At 41.0% G+C, this 21,229-nt stretch overlaps 1 protein-coding gene across 7 annotated transcripts in view; it reads left to right on the forward strand.

Annotated features, from left to right (window-relative positions):
* Nucleotides 1–21,229, forward strand: part of ALG14 (ALG14 UDP-N-acetylglucosaminyltransferase subunit) — a 123,085-nt gene that overhangs the window by 52,991 nt on the left and 48,865 nt on the right. The window contains exon 5 of one of the 7 annotated variants that reach the window (XM_038541269.1): nucleotides 17,296–21,189. The exons of the other annotated variants lie outside the window; for them this stretch is intronic. Within the exon in view, the coding sequence (XP_038397197.1) occupies nucleotides 17,296–17,403 (108 nt within the window). The 3' untranslated portion in view covers nucleotides 17,404–21,189. Of the gene's footprint in view, nucleotides 1–17,295; nucleotides 21,190–21,229 lie in introns of those variants that run through there. 7 annotated transcript variants of the gene reach the window in all.

Below are 21,229 nucleotides of genomic sequence, written 5' to 3' on the forward strand. Positions count from 1 at the left end.
ATACATGCTCTCTGTGATCTCTTACCTCTGTTTCACTTAGGTGGGTTGTATGAGTAGACCATGTTTGTGTCCAGCCTTCAGGCTTTTTCCTGAGGACCTTAATGGGTCATAGCAGTGGGAGGGGGTGACTGGTAGATCTCATACATATCATGGAGGACTAGATGCAGGGATGTAAGTGAAGACAGTCGGCTTATTGTGCACAGTAGCCAGGCAAACCTGCTGTCCCTGAACCCTTCCTATTTTTAAGTCCTAGAGCTGCTACCACTAATGTGGCAGAGTAGTTAATATTTATTAGATTACTGATTATTATTATCTTTATGGATCTCTAGATACAGAGATTAGTGTGGATCCTCATATTCCCCTTCCTGAATCACAGCAAGTCACCCCCTGGTGGTACACTTTGAATTATAAACTTATACAGATAATACCTTAGTAATAATTTAATCTCACTCATTTTATTTATTTTTAACTTCTTGATTTTTCTTAGAAAGAGAGTAGAGGCAGAAGGATGGAGCAGAGGAAGAGGGAAAGAGAGAACCCCAAGCAGTCTCCACACTCAGCATAGAGTCCGACACAGGGCTTGATCTCTTGACCCCAAGATCATGACCTGAGCCAAAATCAAGAGTTAGACACTTAACCAACTGAACCACCCAGGCACTGCCCTCGCCCCTCATCACACACACACAACATACTCTCTATTTTTAAAGCTTAGATAATAGAGTCAAGAGGGGGAATGCCTTGTCCAGAGTCTTAGGACTCATAACGAAGCATGAACAAGACAAACCAGTTCTTCTCACTCCCAGCTCCAGACTCAGCTCTAGGCCACACCACAAATGAAACAGATTTCTCTCCTCTCTAAGGGTAACCAAGTTTATACTCTTAATAAGGAACAGAGAAAATGGGCTTGGGCAATACACATCCTGGAGTTCAGAATCTAGGTCTGCTATTCTGATATTTGGGCAAGCTTATGTGAGCTGTTTAATCTCCATAAACTTCCTCTTCTTTATCTGTAGAACAGGGACCATAATACCTACTTCATGTGAACACAAGTAAGATATGCAGGAGAGGCCTCCATAGTAGTTTCCTAGGTCTTCCTCTGCCCCCTTTGTCAATTCCTTTCCAAAAATTCAGAGGCTAACAAGGAGTTAATATTTTTAAACTTAAGCCAAGGAATGTCTGCACAGTGCCCAGCTTGGATGATGTGGTATGCCTAACTGTTTTCATGTTGATTTTCATGCCACAGTGAGCCCCTTCAGGCATGAAAACAACCAGGGATTATTTGTTTCTCTGTTCTTTCTTTTTTGGCTCTCTTGTTGTATTTTCATCACAGTCTCCAGCCCTTCCAAAAGCAGTCTGTCAGGATTTACCAGTGAATCTCAGCTTTCTCCTGTTGGGCATCCTTCTGAATCTGGCCCTCTCAAGGAGGAGCTCATCAGCATGGGCCCGATTCTTAGTTACAGAACTCTTTTCCTCATTTTCTAGATGCTTCTTCTGAGCTTTGCTTTGCACTATCCCTCCATCCAGATCTTTCCTTCCTGTGAACACCTCTTCAACTAATAAGTTAGCATTTAATTGTTCTGTAGTCATTTTAGCTCCGTTACTTTTCTCCTTCCCCAGATTAGATTGTGAACACTTTAAGGTCCAAAAACTAAGTCTCCTGGCTTTATCATTATCTACTATGGAGTTTAGCAATCTGTCAGTTGCTTAGCAAGGTCTTTGATTAATAGCTGGCTTGTAGGGAACTGGAACAGATAGCAGACAAGAGGGTGGTAGTCAAGGAGGAGATATTTGGCTGACCAAAGAGGAAAATGGTGTAATACTCTTGTCCCTCTTGATCCCACTGAAGGTGAATGGAATTCAGGGGAACCTTGAACTGCTTCCTGGGTCATCTTTCTTGCTGGGACTCTCTCCCTCCCTACTAGCCAGGTGTGCCATGTTCTACTTATCAGAGAGCATGGGAACTTAAATGTCCTCTCTTCAAAGAGTGCCATGGCAAGTTTAAAACTGTGCTAAGCTCTCTTAAGATTGAAAGATTAGGAAACATAACCAAGGCTTCGGAACTCAGATCTTCCTTTACTGCCATTCTGCCAAACGCCCACTTGATTCTTAAGGAAAATGTTATTCGTTGAATTATTTCTTATTTTTTAAGAGGATCTCAACCATCAATGTAGAATTGCTTTCTCTTGCCATTTCCTTATATCACAAGACCTAGATATCAGAGCAGAATTTTACTGATTATAATCTGAATGCGTGTCCTTTGAAGCTATTTATTTCTGAATTTTTTACTATTTTATAAACTTGTTATTATTTACAAATGGTTACAATTATTTGTAAATAAATTACTCACAAATTTGTTACTGTTTTTCATTGAATAACTGCTGTGAGCTAGGCACCACGAATGGTGAAGATGAGACATGGATGGCATTTATGTTCAGAGGAGTAGAAAATCTAGGAGACAGGGAGTACCTGGGTAGCTAATTTGGTTAAACATCTCTAGGATTCACTCAGGTCATAATCTCATGGGTCATGGATTGAGTCCCACTTCTGGCTTCACTCCCAGCAGGGAGTCTCCTTCCCCTATTCCCTTTCCCACTATCCCTCCCCCTGCTCACATACTCTCTCTCTCTCTCTTTCTCTCTCTCTCTAAAATAAATAAATTTTTAAAAAAATTTAGGAGACAGCCATGGCCAAGGGTAGGAAGGAGGGATCATGCAGACTGGGAACTGACTCACCTCAAAGTTCGAGACAGAAACACCAGTGTGATTATTTGAAGGTGTTTTAAATCCCAGGCCCCCTTTTGGAGGTGAGAGCAGGTTAATGAGCCATTATCCCACTATTCCCGGCTGCACAAACTACATAGTAAAGAATATGGCATGAGGTTCAGAATGTCTGTCAGAATGATTCCAGAAGGCAGGAGCAGTGAATGTACTTCAAAGAACCCAGAACAAATAGCCCTTTAGGTCAGTTTTTAAATCAATAGCAGATCGGGCACTACAAGAGGAAGCCTGTTTCCGAGCCAAACAGTGAACAATCCTAAAAGTCCAGGCTCCCACAGTCTCTGGGGAGTAATTAGAACTTGTTCAGTAATCAGCCAATTTGGATTTCTGAGCATGATTCTAAACACAAAATGATAAAAGTTGGGGAAAGTAAACTAACCATTGCTTCATAATCAAATCACATAATTCAATTAGAGAATCATAAAGTTAGAAATGCTGGAGGGTTTTTTTGTTTTGTTTTGTTTTTTAAGGAAAAGTTATTTAAAAGCAATGCTATTAAAATAAAAATAGCTAAAAATATACAGTAAAACATTTATCTCACTAGGGACCTGAAAACAGTTAAGTATCCAAGTTGGAGTCTAGCCCTCATTAGACCAATAAATTAGTTTTGGAACTCTGAAGTCATTATTTGATTTCTTTTGTCTGCCTAGCCAATTCAGATGTGGGGGACTGTTTGCTCTAGTTGTTGGCAAAACACTATAAACATCCAGGTTCTGGTTGTTGTGTTTTTATTATAAAGCACAGGAAAATTACTTTCATCAGAAGAAATGAAGGGTTAGGATAAATTGTGAGTAAACAAGAGCTTTTGGTTAAGTTTAAATATGGCCTGCTATTTATCCTACACTGGAAATATGAGGCAATTCTATATTTACAGATATAGCAACCCTAATATTTGTAACGAAAGGGAAAGACTCTTCCAGATTGTTTGCTTAAGTTTGTCTTGTTGTTTAATCAACAATGCAGACACAAGAAAGGACTGAACAATATCTTACAAGATGATACTTTTTCCTGTGATATCATTTTTGATCTGAAGTTTCTTTCCAGCTTTAAGAGTCTTAAATTCTTGATTCTAAAGTGATGTACTAGGAAATTCCACCAAAGTAAGGCTGCTTGGAACAGGCCCAGTTGGCCCTGGAACATAGATAGTCTCAAGAGGGGAAGCCAGTATATGATACAGTATGTGACTAACTTGCAGAATATTGCCTGACTAGAAGTACCTTGGAACTTTCCCTGACTCTGCTAACACACCCTTGGGAACCACCAAATCTGGCATTTGTATGTCTTAGTAACAAATATGGAGAACTAATTATTACTTAATAAGCAGCAAAATCTTACTAAGCTCTCCCACAATAAGATGGTAGCTTACTCTAATAAGAGAAAAGAACTATAAAATAATTCATAAAAGTTAAGTTTCAACTCTACTTCTGATTTGGTTGATGGTATTTATTTCCCTAGACTAGAGATTCGGGGTTATAATGACATTCACCAAAAGACCCAAATTACGTTTACATGAAAGTTCATATGACGAAACAATAATTAAGTTAGGTTAAATGTTTTCACTATTTTTACTTTTTATCACTTTGATTTGTTAAAAGTGAAGACTGAGGGCAGCCCCGGTGGCTCAGCGATTTAGTGCCACCTTCGGCCCAGGGTGTGATCCTGGAGACCTGGGATCGAGTGCCATGTCGGGCTCCCTGCCTGGAGCCTGCTTCTCCCTCTGCCTGTGTCTCTGCCTCTCTCTCTCGCTCTATGTATCTCATGAATAAATAAATAAAATCTTTTAAAAATATAAAAATAAATAAATAAAAGTGAAAACTGAAACAATAATCAAATTTAGTTTTTGAATTTCAATAGTAAGGAGTGATAGAGAATCTTAAGCCTGTTTTATGTGGAATAATTGGGATCTAAGTTTCGAGACTAATTTAGTTGCCTGCACCGTCCCTCATTCTTTTCTGAGTTGGTTTTCTGATCACAGGGTGGTAAGATCAGTACACAGTATTCTAAATAAATGGTCAAAACAGTTCTTCTGTCTTTATTCAGTTTCTTTGTTTATATAATGAAGAACTTTGCTTGTTTTTATTTCTGCTAGGCCCTGTTGGAATTTGAATTCTGTCTTCCAAATTTGTACAACTTTTCACTAAATATGGAATGATACTCTGATTTTTTTTTTCCCTTCCAGTCAACAAGAACTTCCTTTTCTTTGTAGAATTTAGGAATAGCAAAAAGAAATAACTCATCCTTTTGGTATTTTCTAAATTCATAATATACAGATGAGTGGCTAATGGCTACATTAGCTAATAGATAGCTAATAGAAATATCAGTATACTAGGCTGTCTCTTTCTCTCGTGCTTTTTAATAGATTTCATTTTTTTAGAGAGGTTTTAGGTTTATAGCAAAATTCAGTGGGAGGCATAGGAATTTCCCATGTAACTTCTGCCCCCACACAGGCATAGCCTCTCCCATTATCAGTGTCTCCTACCAGAGTGGTACATTTATTATAATTGATGAACCAATACTAACACATCATTATCACCCACAGTCCATAGTTTACATTATTTTCACTTTTGGTGTTATACATTCTATTGGTCTTGACAAATGTATAATGACATGTATCTAGCATTTTAATGTCATACGGGATAGTTTCCCTGCCTTAAACATCTGTGTTTTGCTTACTTATAGTTATTGGTGTATACCCATTCTTATGGGTTGTTTTAATTGCATTTCCCTAATGACATGATGTGGATGGTCTTTTCATATGCTTATTTGCTATTTATCTGTCTTCTCTGATGAAGTGTTAAGATCTTTGATCCATTTCTTCTTTTAAAAAAATATTTATTTTAGAGAGAGAGAGAGAGACAGCATGAGCAGGAGGTCCAGTAGAAGAGGAGAGAGAGACTCTTACGCAGACTCTGCTGAGTGTACAGCCCTTGCAGGGTTTGATCCCAGGACCCTGAAATCATGACCTGAGCTGAAACCAAGAGTCAGATACTTAACTGACTGCGCCACCCAGGCACCCCTGGTTCATCTCTTAATTGGTTTGTTGATTTTCTTATTGTTGAGTTTTAAAAGTTTTTTGTATATTTGAGATCCCAGGCCTTTACCAGATCTATTTTTTGGTAAATTTTTCCCCCCTATCTGTGGCTTTTCTTTTCTTTCTCTTGATAATACCTTTTGAAGAACGGAAATATTTTATTTTATTGAAGTCCAGCTTATCAGTTATTTCTTTCATGGATCATGCCTTTGTTGTTATCTCTAAAAAGTCACCAACAAATCCAAGTTCACTTAGATTTTCTCCTATGTTATCTTCTAGGAATTTCATAGTTTTGCATTTTACATTTAGGTCTATAATGCATTTAGAGTTAGTTTTTATGAAGGGTGTAAGGTATATAACAAGATTCATTTTTTGTATGTAGATATCCAGCTATTGGAAAGACTATCTTTGCTCCATTGTGTTGCCTTTGCTCTTCTATCAAATATCAATTGACTCTATTTGTGTGGCTCTATTTCTGGCTCTCTGTTCTTTTAATCTACGTGTCTATTCTTTCACCAATATCACACTGTTTTGATTACTGCAGTTTTATAGTAATCTTGAAGTTGGGTAGTGCTCATCCTCCAACTTTCTTCTTCTTCAAGATTGTATTGGCTATTCTGTGTCTTTTGCCTCTCTATTTAAATTTTAAAATCAGTTTGTTGATATCCATAAAATAACTTTCTGGGATTTTAAGTGGGATTTCTTTGAATCTGTAGATCAAATTGGGAAGAACTGACATCTTGATAGTATCAAGTTTCCCTATCCATGAATATGGAGTATCTCTCCATTTATTTAATTCTCCTTTGATTTTGTTCATCAGAGTTTTATAGTTTTCTTCGTAAAGACAGGCCTGTACATATTTTGTTAGATTTATACCTAAGTATTTCATTTTTCAGGGTACTAATAGAAATGGCAATGTGTTTTTAATTTCAAATGTCAGTTATTCAATAGGAATGTGATTGACTTTTGTGTATTAACCTATGTACTGTAACCTTGCTGTGATCACTTATCCTAGAAATTTTTTGTCAGTGTTTTCAGATATTCTACATAGATGATCGTATCATCTGCAAAGACAGTTTTATTTCTTCCTTCTTAATCAGTGCATCTTTTATTTCCTTATCTTATTACATTGGCTAGGACTTCTAATACAGTGTTAAAATGCAGTAATGAAAGGGGACATCCCTGCACTGTTCCCGATCTTAGTAGAAAGACTTCTAGTTTCTCACCATTAAGTGTGCTAGCTGTAGGTTTTCTGTAGATATTTTCTTATCAAATTGAGGAAGTTCTTGTCTATTTCTACTTACTAAGAGCTTTTATCATGAATGACTGTTAGATTTTGTCAAATCCTTTATCTCCATTTGTTGATATGATCACATGATATCCTTAGCCTATTAATATGATATAGTACATCAGTTGGTTTTCGAATGTTAAACAGCCTTGCATGCATGGGATAAATCCCACTCAATTGTGGTATATAATCATTTTTAAAAGTTGTTAGATTTGGGATCCCTGGGTGGCTCAGCAGTTTGGCGCCTGCCTTCAGCCCAGGGCATGATTCTGGAGTGTCGGGATCAAGTCCCGCATTGGGCTCCCTGCACAGAGCCTGCTTCTCCCTCTGCCTGTGTCTCTGCCTCTCTCTGTGTGTCTCCCATGAATAAATAAATAAAATCTTAAAAAAAAAAAAAAAAGGTTGTTAGATTTGATTTGCTAATATTTTGGGGGGGTATTGATTTGCTAATATTTTATTGAGAGTTTTGCATCTGTCTTCATTAGAGATATTGGTCTGTAGTTTTCTTTTTTTGGTAATGTCTTTGGTTTTAGTATTAGGATAAATATGCTGTCATAGAATGAATTGGGAAGTATTCCTTCACCTTCTGTCCTCTGAAAGAGATTGCCACCAACCTCTTAACATTATGCCTCAGATTCTCCAGAAGTAAAGAGTGCATATACCTGCTTAACTACAAGTAGTGGGGACATGCAGATTAATGAGCTTCAGATTTGTGACCAGTTTGGTAGCTTGTTGAGTCTCATGATTGGGAGCCCCATCAGAATAACGTGGAAGAGGGAAGAAGTAATTCTCAAAAGAAAGGAATGCTGGGCAAAACAAAGATAGAGGTCTACCATTATCAGGTCAATTCATTAATTCATTAAATGAATATTTGTTTAGCATCTGTTACATGCTAAGCACTGTTCTAAGGGCTGGGGATACATCAAGTAACAGACAGATGTCCCTGCTCTCGCAGTTTACCTTCAAGCTGGTCTGTCCAGTTGCAAAAGCATGTTGGAACTTGAGCAGCCAGTAAAAGTGACATAAAGTGCTTAGACTTCTGAAGCTAGTCTGTCTCTTATTTCTTGGTCAGTCACTTGAGGCCATCGCGTTAATGGTGGATAGCAAGCTAGTATTTATGCCCTCATGATGTCTTTGTAGAGTTCTGCTGTGGATTCCAAAGTTTCAGACCAGTGGATGCTATCACTGTGGTTCAGGAGTCTCTAGCATCTAGAATAGGGAGATGAACTGGCACTGTTTCAGCTCCAGGACACAGCATGTTGGCAAGAGCCAGTCAAGTTATTGCAGGGTTTCAGTCTCAGACCAAAATGGGATAAAAAATCAGGAGCCTAAATAGAATTATCCATAGAATAGGGCTCAAGCTGAGGTTCACTGGATACACAGGAATGCAGGGGTTTTACACATACACACATCAGATCCATGTTTAAGGCAGAAATACTAACTTCAGTTTACAGGCCAGGCCCTGGAAAGAGTGGTGGACCTGCCAGTCTTGGTTAGATTGACTTGGGACATGGGCAGGACCCAGTCTGTTTTTGTTTGTTTGTTTGTTTGTTTGTTTGTTTGTTTGTTTGTTTTAAAGATTTATCTATCCATTCATTCAGAGAGAGCGAGAGAGAGGCAGAGACACAGGCAGAGGGAGAAGCAGGCTCCATGCAGGAAGCCCGATGTGGGACCCGATCCGGGGTCTCCAGGATCACACCCCAGGCTGTAGGCAGCACTAAACTACTGCGCCACTGAGGCTGCCCCATGGACCCAGTCTGTTAAGAGAAAAATGTCTTCAGACAAGAAATGACTGTAGAATGGCAGTAACCACACACTATCAGTAAACAAAAGTAATTGTTAATCAATTCCATAATTAACCAGTCCCATATTTTCATTTAATACTAAAAACAAAAACAAACTGGGGGGGGGGGGGGGGAAGGCACTGAGATCAGAGCTGTAGTTGCAAGTATTAAAAATTCAGAATTAACTTGCTTAAACAAACAAAAAAATTTTCAATATTGGCAATACAGTGATGACTAAGACAGATCCTCCCTTGTTCCCTTCTCCATCCTGATCTCACTATGTAGAGTGATAACACTTTCCCCTTTGGGGAATCTTAGGAGATACAGTTATTGTTCCAGCTCTGGAAATCACATTTCGTTCTAGGCACCACACTTTTAAAGAACCACTGACAAATTGGAACATGTTCAGAGGAAAATGACCCAGATGGTGAGGGAATATGAAACCAAGTTATATGAGAAACAGAGGAAGTAGGGAGATTTAGTCTGAAGAAGAGAAGGTTAACCAGAGAGTATTACAAAGACCACAGTTTTTAGATTCTGGAAAAGACACTACATAAGCTAGGGATTTATCATTCTCTACCTACTGGAACCTCCTAGAACAAGGGCCACTGTGGAGGAGATATAGGAAGAATGTCAAAAAGAACTTGATAAAAATCCAGAGTCATGCCAAAAGGAATGGATATCATTGGGAGGCAGATCCCAAGCCCCACATCTCTGAAGTTATTCAAACAGAGGATGTCAGTCAGTCAGTGCCTACTCACATTATACTTCTTCTGTTGGTCTTTCTAGATCCCCCATGGCCGATAACATCTCTTTCCCTTGTTCTCTTTGTACTTTTACCTCTCAGAGGTGCTTCCATGATTTATGTCTGGCTTTCACTAGTGAGTCTCAACCCTTTCAACATAATGTATCCTTTATATAACAAATATTTTATAACATGCCCTTTCTTATCCTGAACTGAAGTTCGTAGTTGACATAACCCTCCTCTGTGTCACAGAATTCCAAAATACCATATAATGCCCTAGTCGTAATAATATAAAGGAGAATTAAAAAGAAAGCAACTAGTAATCACATTGCATGTTTTACAGTATCTCCAGGCATGACCACACCAGGAGTCAAGTAGATAGATTAGAATGTGGAGTCGCCATGATTAGGACAGCCGTAATGCAGACTGCTGCGGGTACATTGTATTAGTAACTCAGAAACTGTAAGTGGGTTTGCTGCCTCTCATGTAATTATCTTTTTTCTTTTCTTTTTTTTAATTTATAACTTTTTTATTTTGAAATATATATATAACAGGGGTGCCTGGGTGGTTCAGCCAGTTAAGTGTCTGACTTTGGCTCAGGTCATGCATGATCTCAGGGTCCTGGGATCCAGCCCCGCATTGGGCTCCCTACTCAGCAGGGAGTCTGCTTCTCCCTGCTCCTTTCCCTTCCCTCTCCCCCCTGCTTGTGTTCTCTCTTTCTCTCTCTCAAATAAATAAAAAATTTAAATATATATATATACGTATATATACACCATAAAATTGACCATTTTTAAGTAGACAGTTCTGTGGCATTAAGTACATACGTTGTTGTCAACCAGTACCACTCCCCATCTCCAGAACTTTTTCAACTCCCCCAATTTGTGATGTAATTTTCCTGAATCGTGAACAGCTAGCTCTTGGTAAAGGTCCAAACAAAACAAAGTATAGTCTTTGCTCAATTCCCATGGTAGTTCTATTTGGAACATTCAGTGTGTGTAAGAAACATACAAAAAGATCTCTTTTGTCTTTCTATGTGAAAGAGAATTAGGTTCTATGCTCAAATAATTATAAATGGAATATCACCTATACATATGTCCAGTGGGACACAGAATAGTGCTTTGCTGTATTAAACTGTCCCAAATATTACAGAATGTGTGTATCCATGCCATTGTCCACTAAGTGCAAATAGCATCCCCCTACCCCCGTCACTGTGACAACCAGAAATGATCCTGTTAGTTCCCCGATACATTGTCACCATTAAGAACCAGGCTATAGAGTGCATAAACTCCAGGAAGGCAAGACCTGGTTTTGTTTTCTTACAATTTTCTTAGTACCTGCTACAAAGGGCACTCAGTGTTTGTTAAAGTTGAGAATGCGGTAGAGAGGATGCCCAAATACCCTTCAGGTGTCTCTAACTCAGCTTTTCTAAAACTGAACCAAGGTGTCATCTTCCTCTTCTCTACCCCAGCTCCCAGCCTGTGTTACCTCTATCATATCTTTACAACAGTCTTAAATGCCTACTTCACTGCACACATTCAGCCAGTCACTAGATCATTTCGCCTCTGCCTTTCCTAACTGGCCTCTATTTCCCCCTGCTCCAGCTTCCATTTATGTTTTCACCCAGACTAATAGCCTTGTTTCCAACCCCCATACTACCTCCTTTTCAAATACACAGTGAACTCTGGGCACTCTCCATACATGGCCAAGCTCTCATGCTTTGGTAGTATAGTTTCCTGTGCCTAGAGCAGTGTTACCTTTGTCATCTAGAAAACTCCAGATCATGCATCAAGACCTGGCTTAAATGTCTCCCCCCTCAGCTCCCAAACCTGAGAAAGAATTACTCAGTGTGTGTCTCTGTTCATATCTTTGTTGTGGCATTTGTTGTACTAAACTTTATTTGTCCACATGCCTGTGGTCTCTGCCAGACAGAGTTCCTTGAGTAGAAGTTAAGTGCTCAAGCTTTGGACACAGTGGCTAGAGTTCGAATGCCACATGATTTACCAGTCCTATGGTCCTGAAGCCCCAGTTTTCTTATCTGTAAAAATGGGGATAATGTAATGCTTATAACATATTTAAGATAAAGCCTGAAATGTTAATAACCATTATCATTGGCTTTGTATCTGTCCAGCACCCCCAAGTAAGCATCATAGGGAAGATGCTTACCAACTGTCTTGAATGAAGGAAAGAAAGAACTGCTGCTATTGTCAAATTCTAGATGTTATTATTTAGTCACAAAAGCGGATGTTCTGTTTGGCAGTTGTAGCAAATTTTGTCATGAAGAAATTTAACCTTGGAAAATATTTTTTTTTTTGAAAGAGATCTATTTTCCTAACTTTTTTAGGTGCATTATAAAGCATTCTCTCTGAAACAGTACTGTACAAACTTTTGGGCTTACAAAGTCCATGCCCACCGCGGAAAGCTGTGTGCCTAGAAACTCCCGTGTGGGGGGATTTTGACTTCTGTCTTCCAAAATGTGAAGTGCGGGGAACGTCTGCTTCCTCTTACCTATCTGGAATGGTGAAGAGCAGCGAGCACCACTGGTTTGGTGAGCTGAGCTCAGTAACTGTCCTGCAGCTGGCTCACCTTCAGTTAAAATATATAGTCTTCTTCAGCTTATGGCTCAATTGTTTCCTTACTTTGAAAGGCCTTTCTTTTATATGTCTCAAGTGCTGCTTGCAGTATAAAACTAAATCCTAAATTTTAAAAACTTCCATAGCTAATACTCTGCTAAATGTTTAAAGCCTGACATTTAATCTGCGTGAACTGAATCTCTCTGATTTCACTGTTTGCAGCTAGTAAATGTCACTCTAAACATTGTTGCCTTCACTCACACTTAAGCCTTTCATCTGCAGTGGGGGCAGCCTGTCAGAGAATTCTTTGTGTGCCACTCTAGCAAGGGGAAAAAAAGACTCCGGCCGGCCTTTAAACAGAGTGAAAAAACTGCTTGGAAGGCAAAGACGACCCTGTTTTTATATGGTGTTTGTGAACACACAATCCTGAATCTACCAGATACTCTTAAAAAGCAACTATATTAGCTCAGTCTGAACAGGGTCCCCGCTGAGCTCATGCAGGGTTGCCAGCCAGCTCCCCGCTCTTTTGTGCCTGGAGGGGGATGGGAGGCTGGGGGCAGCGGCTAGAGATGTTGTCATTACTTTAATTTCACTTTTGCCTACAGGAGGAATCTTGTCATCTTCTGGCTCCCCAAACTATTTTCAACTGGGGCGTTTTATTTCTTAGTTCCTGAAGGCTACTGGCACACAGATCCGCCCTCACTTTTCATCATCTTGACATAAAATGGAAAATCAGTCTGTGGCTCTTTTCAGAGCCAGTGATTTACTCCTGTTCTTTTATCTGTCTCCCCGTTACGTTCTTTGTTGGGACATATTTTTATTTCCCGCGTCTGCAGCCTTTTGTTCTGCTGGGATGTTTATGGTCATTCTTCCTTGCTTGCCTCCTCCCCAGCCCCCCTCCCCCCAGCCCCCTGTTGGGATCCCTTCTTTCTCTGGGCCCCCAGTCCTTTGCCCTGCCCCTTCTGTGTGCTTGCTGCTTCAGGCCAGCTGCCTGCCTTTCCCCCCAATCAGTACCGTGCGCTGCGGGTGCCACCTCCACTGCTTCTCCCTATCTTCCCGCCCCCCTTCTTCCTGTACCTACAGGGCTCAGTCAGTAGTGGCCCATGATAGAGCCGGCGACAAGCAGACATGCTGAACTCATCCCTAACCACGGTGGTAGACAACAGATTCTCAGCTAAATGCTTAGGTATATGTGTGTTTTTACAGCAGTTGATGCCAGTGCTTCCGGTTTCCTGGCAGCCATATGGAAGCACAAATTGAAATCTGGAAATAGAACATTCTATAAGAAGCACTAACGTGGAATTTTAGGAAACCATGGGCATTTCTATCAGACATAGATTCAAGTTTCTATTCTGTTGTTTATTGGCTTTGTGGACTTGGACAAATTCATTCATTCATTTAACACATGTTCATCGAGTGCCTATTATGTGCCTTGTATTTAGCTCTTAGGGAGCCAGTTAATAGCCCTCTGTCTTCCCCTTTTATGTTCACAACCAACTGAGAAATAAGACAGAAAGGAAAATATTAGCTTTATTGAGTGATAAAAGCCAGATTGGAGGATGTGGCTCTTATATGTGGCCACTATGGGTTTACTAAGTCTTCTCGCCTCAATTAGGCTGCTGGCTTGCCTCTCTCCTCTACTCTGCACACAAGCCAGAGTAAAGGACAGATATGGAAGATGAATAGGCTAGAAGAAAGAAAGTGAAAAAAGCCCATGGGCCTGGCAGGGTTGAGCATCCTCAGTCTGTTCTAAAATCCCTGCCCAGGCAAGCCACTCCTCTTCCCCAGGCAAGGGTTGAGTGAGAAGACACTTCGCTCTTCCCTCCAGGGAGACAGGATGGGTGAGCTTCCCCCTTAAGTGTAGGCATTACACTTCTCCAATGGTTACCATAGTAGGCAAAATAAATATTGCCGGTCTGTCTCTTCACCTGTGAAATACAGATAATCATACCTATCTCTTACTGTGGCTGTGGAGACTGAAATGAGGACCCACTAACTGTCATTTTTTGGTCAGAATCAGCCTGAAATAGAACTGGTCGTTCAGGGGTCTGATTTATCTTTATTGCCCCCTCTCTCTTTTCTTTCTGAGCCCTAATTTGATCATTTTTCCCCTCCTCATTCCTGTTTTAAAAAAATAAGTGGGACTACTGGTCCTAAAGCTTTTGATTTGCACGAAGCATACTGGCCAAATCTTTTCTAATCCTGGCTTATGTGTTCAAAAAAACTCATTAATTTGGACAAAGAAAGTATTTGGAACAATTAAGTCTACTTCAGAATGACAAAACTGGTTGTACCTGAAGGGTCACTAAAGTACAATACATGGCTGCAAACAGATATTATTACATGAGAAATACGTGCCTTGATTCCTCACCTTTATTGTTATATTAACTTGAGTGATGCTCACAAGTTTCTCTATTACTGTAGAAAATAATCTAAATCTAAAACCACGGTGATGAAGGAAAACAATACAGATAAGGAGTTTTAGAAAAGAATTTTTAGGGTGTTGGGACTTTATGTTGGGGGCAGCAGGAAGCCTTTGACGATAAGTGATAACAGGATCAGGTTTGTATTTGAGGAAGAAGTCTCATGGTAACGCTGCAGACATTGGAGCTGAGAAGGAGGAGGAGGGCCTGGGAAAGCAGGTAGGAGGCTCTAAGCAAACCAGGTGAGAGGCTCACCCCAGGTGGTGGAGATCAGGGCCAGACTGAAGAGGCCTGAGAGATGGAATTGGCAGGGTTTAGGTGAGAAGGTTTAGGTGAGAAGGGAGACAGAGAAATGGATCAGATAAAAAAGCTGTTTGTTTGTTTGTTTGTTTGTTTGTTTGTTTGTTTGTTTGTTTGAAGTTAAAATAAAAAAGATTTCAGATGGTAGTGCTTCCAGAGCCCCTTCCCCAGCAAGATTAGAGGGTTAACATGTTGAATCCAGCCTAGGAAGACAGGTGGAGCCAAAAGAGAGATAGAATTGACCAATAAGAGGGAGTGGACCACTCTCCCACGAGAGAGCTAGAGAGGGAACCCCCTGACAGGTCAGAGCAGCAGGGTATGGTATAACACAGGGATTTGCTTCCTACTGACTGCACAGAGAAAAAAAAAAAGGAGGAAAAAGGAAGACAGGAAAAGACGTAAGTAACCATGTTAGGGGCATTTGGGGGCCACATGCTTTCCAGAATGCAAGGCTATCATAGACTCCTACCTCATGCACAATTATGTCTGACCGGTTTTTTCAAAAACCAGATCTAACAAAAAGTACTTAATCAGATACTTAGCTAGATGTTACTTATATTGGAGACTGCATGTTTATTTTCTTTGGATTTTTTTAAATTGCATTCTTCTTTTGCCTTAAACTGGATTAGAAAGAATTCAGGCCCTGGAACAGGCTCTCTCCTTGTAGTCTGATTTTATAGGGTGCTACAAGAACTTTTGGGTTTTTTTTTTTTTAAAGATTTTATTTATTCATGAGAGACACAGAGAGGCAGAGACACAGGCAGAGGGAGGACAAGCAGGTTCCATGCAAAGAGCCCGTGGGACTCGATCCCGGGAATCCGGGATCACACCCTGAGCCAAAGGCAGACAGACACTCAACTGCTGAGCCACCCAGGCCTCCCAAGAACTTTTGGATTTAAAACAAAGATTTAAAAACTATGAATAAGAAAAGATCAGTGAATACTCTTGCAAAGTGGAAGGGGAAAGGAGAGGGGATCAATTTTATGGCTTTAGAACAGTCTGTGATGTTCTTCTCTCACTTTTTTATATCTGTATCTATAGTCTAAAGGTTTATATTGATTGAACATAATAGCATTCAGTGCCCCTCGTAGCAGAGCATTACGGGCATATCAGTGGTGAACACACACTTTAAGTTTTATAAGTGATTACATAAGGCAATGAAAAAATATTTCCTCTGTTTAAAGACTAAAACTTTCCTGCTCGTTTCATAGTTTTTAAAGACTCTCAGTATTGGAGTGAATAGTTTTTAACTAATGACATGTTATAAAAAGGTTTTGTTTTTCTTTGTGGAGCCAATGTACAAGCCATTGGGTTTGGTTTTGTTTTGTTTTATTTTTTGAGGCATTTTGTGATGTTAAACTATCCACCATCCCTGGAGACCCAACAGTGAATCAGCAGTTTCTGCCACCTTCCCCCAAGACGTTTTTTGTGCACCCATTTTGTGCAAAGTACGTGATAGAAGCTGAATGCAGTACCACATTTGTAGATTATAGGCTCCCTGATGGTTCGCCCATCTTCCCAGGCCCCCGTGCCAAGAAAAATGCTAGGCATCGTTACAATTCCTTATACGTGTTAACTCACTTAATCCTTACAACAAGCCTGTGAGTTAGTTACCTGCCATTTTTTAGCCTCATTCTGTAGTGAAGAAAACTGGGGCATAAGGGAAAAAACTGACTTGCCCCAAGTTTGATGGTTACTAAGCAGCAGAGATAGTATTCAAAGCCAAATAGTTTGAAGCTGTGGCATCCGCACCGTCCTCATTTTAGCGTGCTACCCACTCTGCTCAGGATGTAATTGTTGAATTCATGAAAAAAATTCTTAATAAAGACATTCAGGTGAGACAGCCCAGAGTGATGGGCTAGTGGGAGCTCTTAGAACCACAACGTGGATTTTAATTCCCTCAGTTACAATTAACATGAAATTTAAAGTTAGCATCTGCCCCATATGTGAGTGCCTTGCTCCAATTCTCTAGAATTCCCCTTGCCAACGGTTTCCCGAACCAAACACAGTGCAGTTTTGTTTGGGGGAGCAGCTCTCCAAGACAGGAGCCACAGTGAGCTGGCAGGGGAGGTCAGATGGGCTGGACCCTGATGGGGGCCTGAGTCAGGGACGATGATGAAGGAGTGGCATTAAAGTCTGTGCGGCACTTGCTCTCCCTGGAAACGCTCTGTCAGACTCAGGAAGCCAGATTGAATCCTGGCGGAGATAATTCCACTTTATGCCCTAGAATGGACCTCTTACAGAATTTCATTTTCAGTCTTGCCCTGGGAAGCTTCACCAGTAAATAATTTGGAGTACGTGTTATTTGCCCTCTTCGCCGAATTGCACAAAATAGGGGTCTGTTCTTCTGCCAACCCACCTCCTTTTCCCTTAAAAGGCTCACACGAGAGGACCTGGGAACCTGCTGCCCCAACAGAGGATGCCTGGACTGTGGCCCAGCAGTGCCCTCAGTGCAGCTCTGGGGAGGAAGAAAGACTATAATTAAGTCAAAAGAGCCACTGTTGATCTTGAAAGAACATCAGCCATACAGATGACATGAGGATTCCTTTCCTCCTTCAGTTCGAAGGCTGTCTTTTGGAATTTGTTGTGAGGGAACCCAAGGCAGAGAGACTTAAAGAAAAATAATAGCAAATATGCGTAAGGGACCTGCTGAGTTGTAAGTGCTTTGCAAGCCTTACGTCACTTAATCCTTACCATAGGGGATCGCTGGGTGGCTCAGCAGTTTAGTGCCTGCCTTCGGCCCAGGGTGTGATCCTGGAGTCCTGGGAACGAGTCCCATGTCGGGCTCCCTGCATGGAGCCTGCTTCTCCCTCTGCCTGTGTCTCTGCCTCTCTCTCTCTCTCTCTCTCTCTCTCTCTGTGTGTGTCTCATGAGTAAATAAATAAAATATATTTTAAAAAAATCCTTACCGTAACCTTACCTAGACAGCACTATTTCAATTCCCCTTTTACAGATGGTGAAACTGAGGCAAAATTAGGTGAAATAACTAGCACAAGTTCACACAGAGATGAAGTGGCTGAACCAGGACTCACTCCCAGGCAGTCTGGCTGGAGAGTCCGTGCCCTTACCTGGAGTCCTGCCCTCTCCCTGGCCTGTCAATTGCTCAGATATTGCATCTTGTTCACAATTAGAAACTCTTATTTCCAAAAACACGGGTTCCTATCTAAATTAGAAAACCTAGAGGTTCATGATTCCATAGTGGTTGAGAATCTCTTCTTTAACCAAATTTGGCTTTTGGTCAGGTAGGGTGTTTCTCAGATTACCTGCTAGATGAAAACCTCTTGCCCCTTCCTTTTTTTTTTTTTTTTTTAGGTTTTATTTATTTATTCTTGAGAGATACAGAGAGAGGGGCACAGAGAAGCACAACCCCTGCGGGGAACCCAATGTGGGACTCAGTCCCGGGATTCCAGGATCACACCCTGAGCCAAAGGCAGACACTCAACCACTGAGCCACCCAGGCACCCTTGCCCTTAAGAAGACACTGGTGGAGCGCCACCACTGAGGCCCTACTTCTCCAGCCCTCTCCTCCCCAAAGACCCCGGATGTAATGCCAGAAAGCATGCAGCAAACCAATCCCCCACGTCTGCAGAGACGGCTTCTTCAGCATGGGTGAGATGGGGCACATTGGTAGCTAAGAGAGGATATGCTGCTTTGCCACCTGCCATCTCCCTATTAATGAAAGTCCCTTTCTGTTCTCTTACACCTCAGGTGCCTTCTCTGTATCCTGTCCCTACTCTCAGAATGCTGTCAACTAATCCTTTTTAAAGCATTAACTACTAATTTAAGGACCTAGGTTCTAGTGCTTTAAGATAGGTCTCCTCCCCAGGCTACTTGATTTCTAGGAGTCTTGCCAAAAGAGTTCTCTGCTAATAGGGGCCTCAGGCTCGCTGAAAAGCTCCTCCAGATGAGTTCAGCTGGGCTCCTGCCCCCAAAGTGGTCTTGCAGGATGAGAGAGAGAGAATGGCCTTTGATGATCACCAGTAGCCTCATCTCCTTCTCCCTTAGCACACACAGACCCCTTTTGCAGGAATAAATAAGCGTAGATGGGATGCCAGCCTCCTTCCTGCAGTATAGCACAGAGGTTTACAAGCTATAGTTTGTACCAGAATCTGGAAGCTTGTTGAAAATGCATATTCTTGGACCCTGGACCCAGAGATTCTGCTTTGGAAAGAATTACATTTTGGGTGATTGCCCCTCGGTGAATGTGATGGGAAGGCCCGAGAAATACTAGCATAGAGTCGCTTCTGTCCTTGCTAGTTGAAAAGGGTCCTCTCTGAATGGAACTGGGATAAACTCATTCCTTCTCCAGTTCCTACCAACGTCCCTGTCCTCTGAGTCTATAATAGGAGGGAATCAGTAGTGTAACCTTTAACTCAGCTAAAGGTTAAAGTCAATAAAAACTTCAAAAACTACCTTGATTTTGACAAGCAGGGTCACTCTGCTCATGCATGTTACTGATCGAGTCAGGTGCACCATCACTAGGATTTTGATAAATGTGTGGCAGACCACTAAGGGGAAATAACTTGTGAATAACTGAATGCACAGAGTAAAGCACATGTTTGTTGGAAAACCTTGACAGCTTACTCAAGGTGCGGCGTCCGAGCTTGGCAGCAGAGTCTATGTTTAACCAACTACTTAATCCATCTCAATTTATTGAGTAGTATCCTTTGTCTTTACTTCATTGTCTAAATGTCTCTCTTTTACACACACACACGCACACAACCAGAATCTCATAGGCAAGCGCTTCTGTGTATCCTTTTGACTCAGAACTAAGGAATCAGGTAATCCTCTATAAAAATTCATAAACATTTTTATATAGGCATAGCTTAACGATATTATAGATTTCGTTCCAGGCCATAGCAATAAAGCCAGTATCACAATAAAGCAAGTCAATGAATTTTTTTGGTTTCCCAGTGCATACAAAAGTTATGTTTATGCTATACTATAGTCTCTACTAAGTGTATACAATAGGATTATGTCTAAAAACTGCATATACTTTAATTTAAATATACTTTATTGCTAAAAGATGCTAACCATCATCAGAGCTTAGTGAGTTGTAGTCTTTTTGCTGGTGGAGGGTTTTGCCTCGATGTTGATGGCTGCTGACTGATCAGGGTAGTGGCTGCCGAAGATTGGAGTCATTGTGACAAATTCTTTTATTATTATATGAGAGAGAGAGAGAACACACATGAGCAGAGGGAGAGGGACAAGCAGACTCCATGCTAAGCATGGAGTCTGATGTGGGGTGCCATCCCACAACCCTAAGATAATGACCTGAGCTGGAATCAAAAGTCAGACCTTTAACCAAATGAGCCACCAGGTGCCCCATGACAGTTTCTTAAGACAGCAGTGAAGTTTGCCACATTGGTTGACTCTTCCTTTTATGAACAATTTCTCTGGATCATGTGATGCTGTTTGCTAGCATTTTACCCATAGCAGAATTTTTTTTCACAAACGGAGTCAGTCCTCTCAAGCCCTGCTGCTGCTTTATCAACTAAATGTATGTAAGATTCAAAATCATTTGTTGTCAGTTCAATAATCTTCACAGCATCTTCACAAGGAGCAGATTCCATCTCAGGAAACCACTGTCTTTGCTCATCCATAAGGAGCAACTCTTCTGCTGTGAAAATTTGATCATGAGATTACAGCCATTTGGTCCCATCTCCAGGCTCAACATCTACTTCTAGTTCTCTCACTATTTCCACCACATCTGCAGTTACTGCCTCCACTGAAGCCCTGAACCCCTCCAGGTCATCAGTGAGGGTGGGAATCAACTTCTTCCAAACTCTTGTTCATGTTGATATTGTGAGCCCTTCCATGAATGCAAGCGTTCTTAATGTTACATAGAATGATGAATCCTGGGCAGCCCAGGTGGCTCAGCAGTTTAGTGCCGCCTTCAGCCCAGGGTGTGATCCTGAAGACCCGGATCGAGTCCCACGTCGGGCTCCCTGCATGGAGCCTGCTTCTCCCTCTGCCTGTGTCTCTGCCTCTCTCTCTCTCTTCTCTGTGTATTCTCATGAATAAATAAATAAAATCTTTAAAAAAAAAAAAAAAGAATGATGAATTCTTTCCAAAAGGTTTTCAATAGACCTTTCCCAGGTCCCCCAGTGGAATCACTATCTATGGCAACTATAACCTTATGAAATGTATTTCTTAAATAAGGAGACTTGAAAGTCAGAATTACTACTTGATCCATAGGCTGCAGAATAGATGTTATGTGACGCATGAAAACAACATTTAAAAAAATATAATAAGGGGATCCCTGGGTGGCACAGCGGTTTGGCGCCTGCCTTTGGCCCAGGGCGCGATCC

The sequence above is a fragment of the Canis lupus genome, chromosome 6 (genome assembly GCF_011100685.1).
Source record: "Canis lupus familiaris isolate Mischka breed German Shepherd chromosome 6, alternate assembly UU_Cfam_GSD_1.0, whole genome shotgun sequence".
NCBI classification, from domain to species: domain Eukaryota; kingdom Metazoa; phylum Chordata; class Mammalia; order Carnivora; family Canidae; genus Canis; species Canis lupus.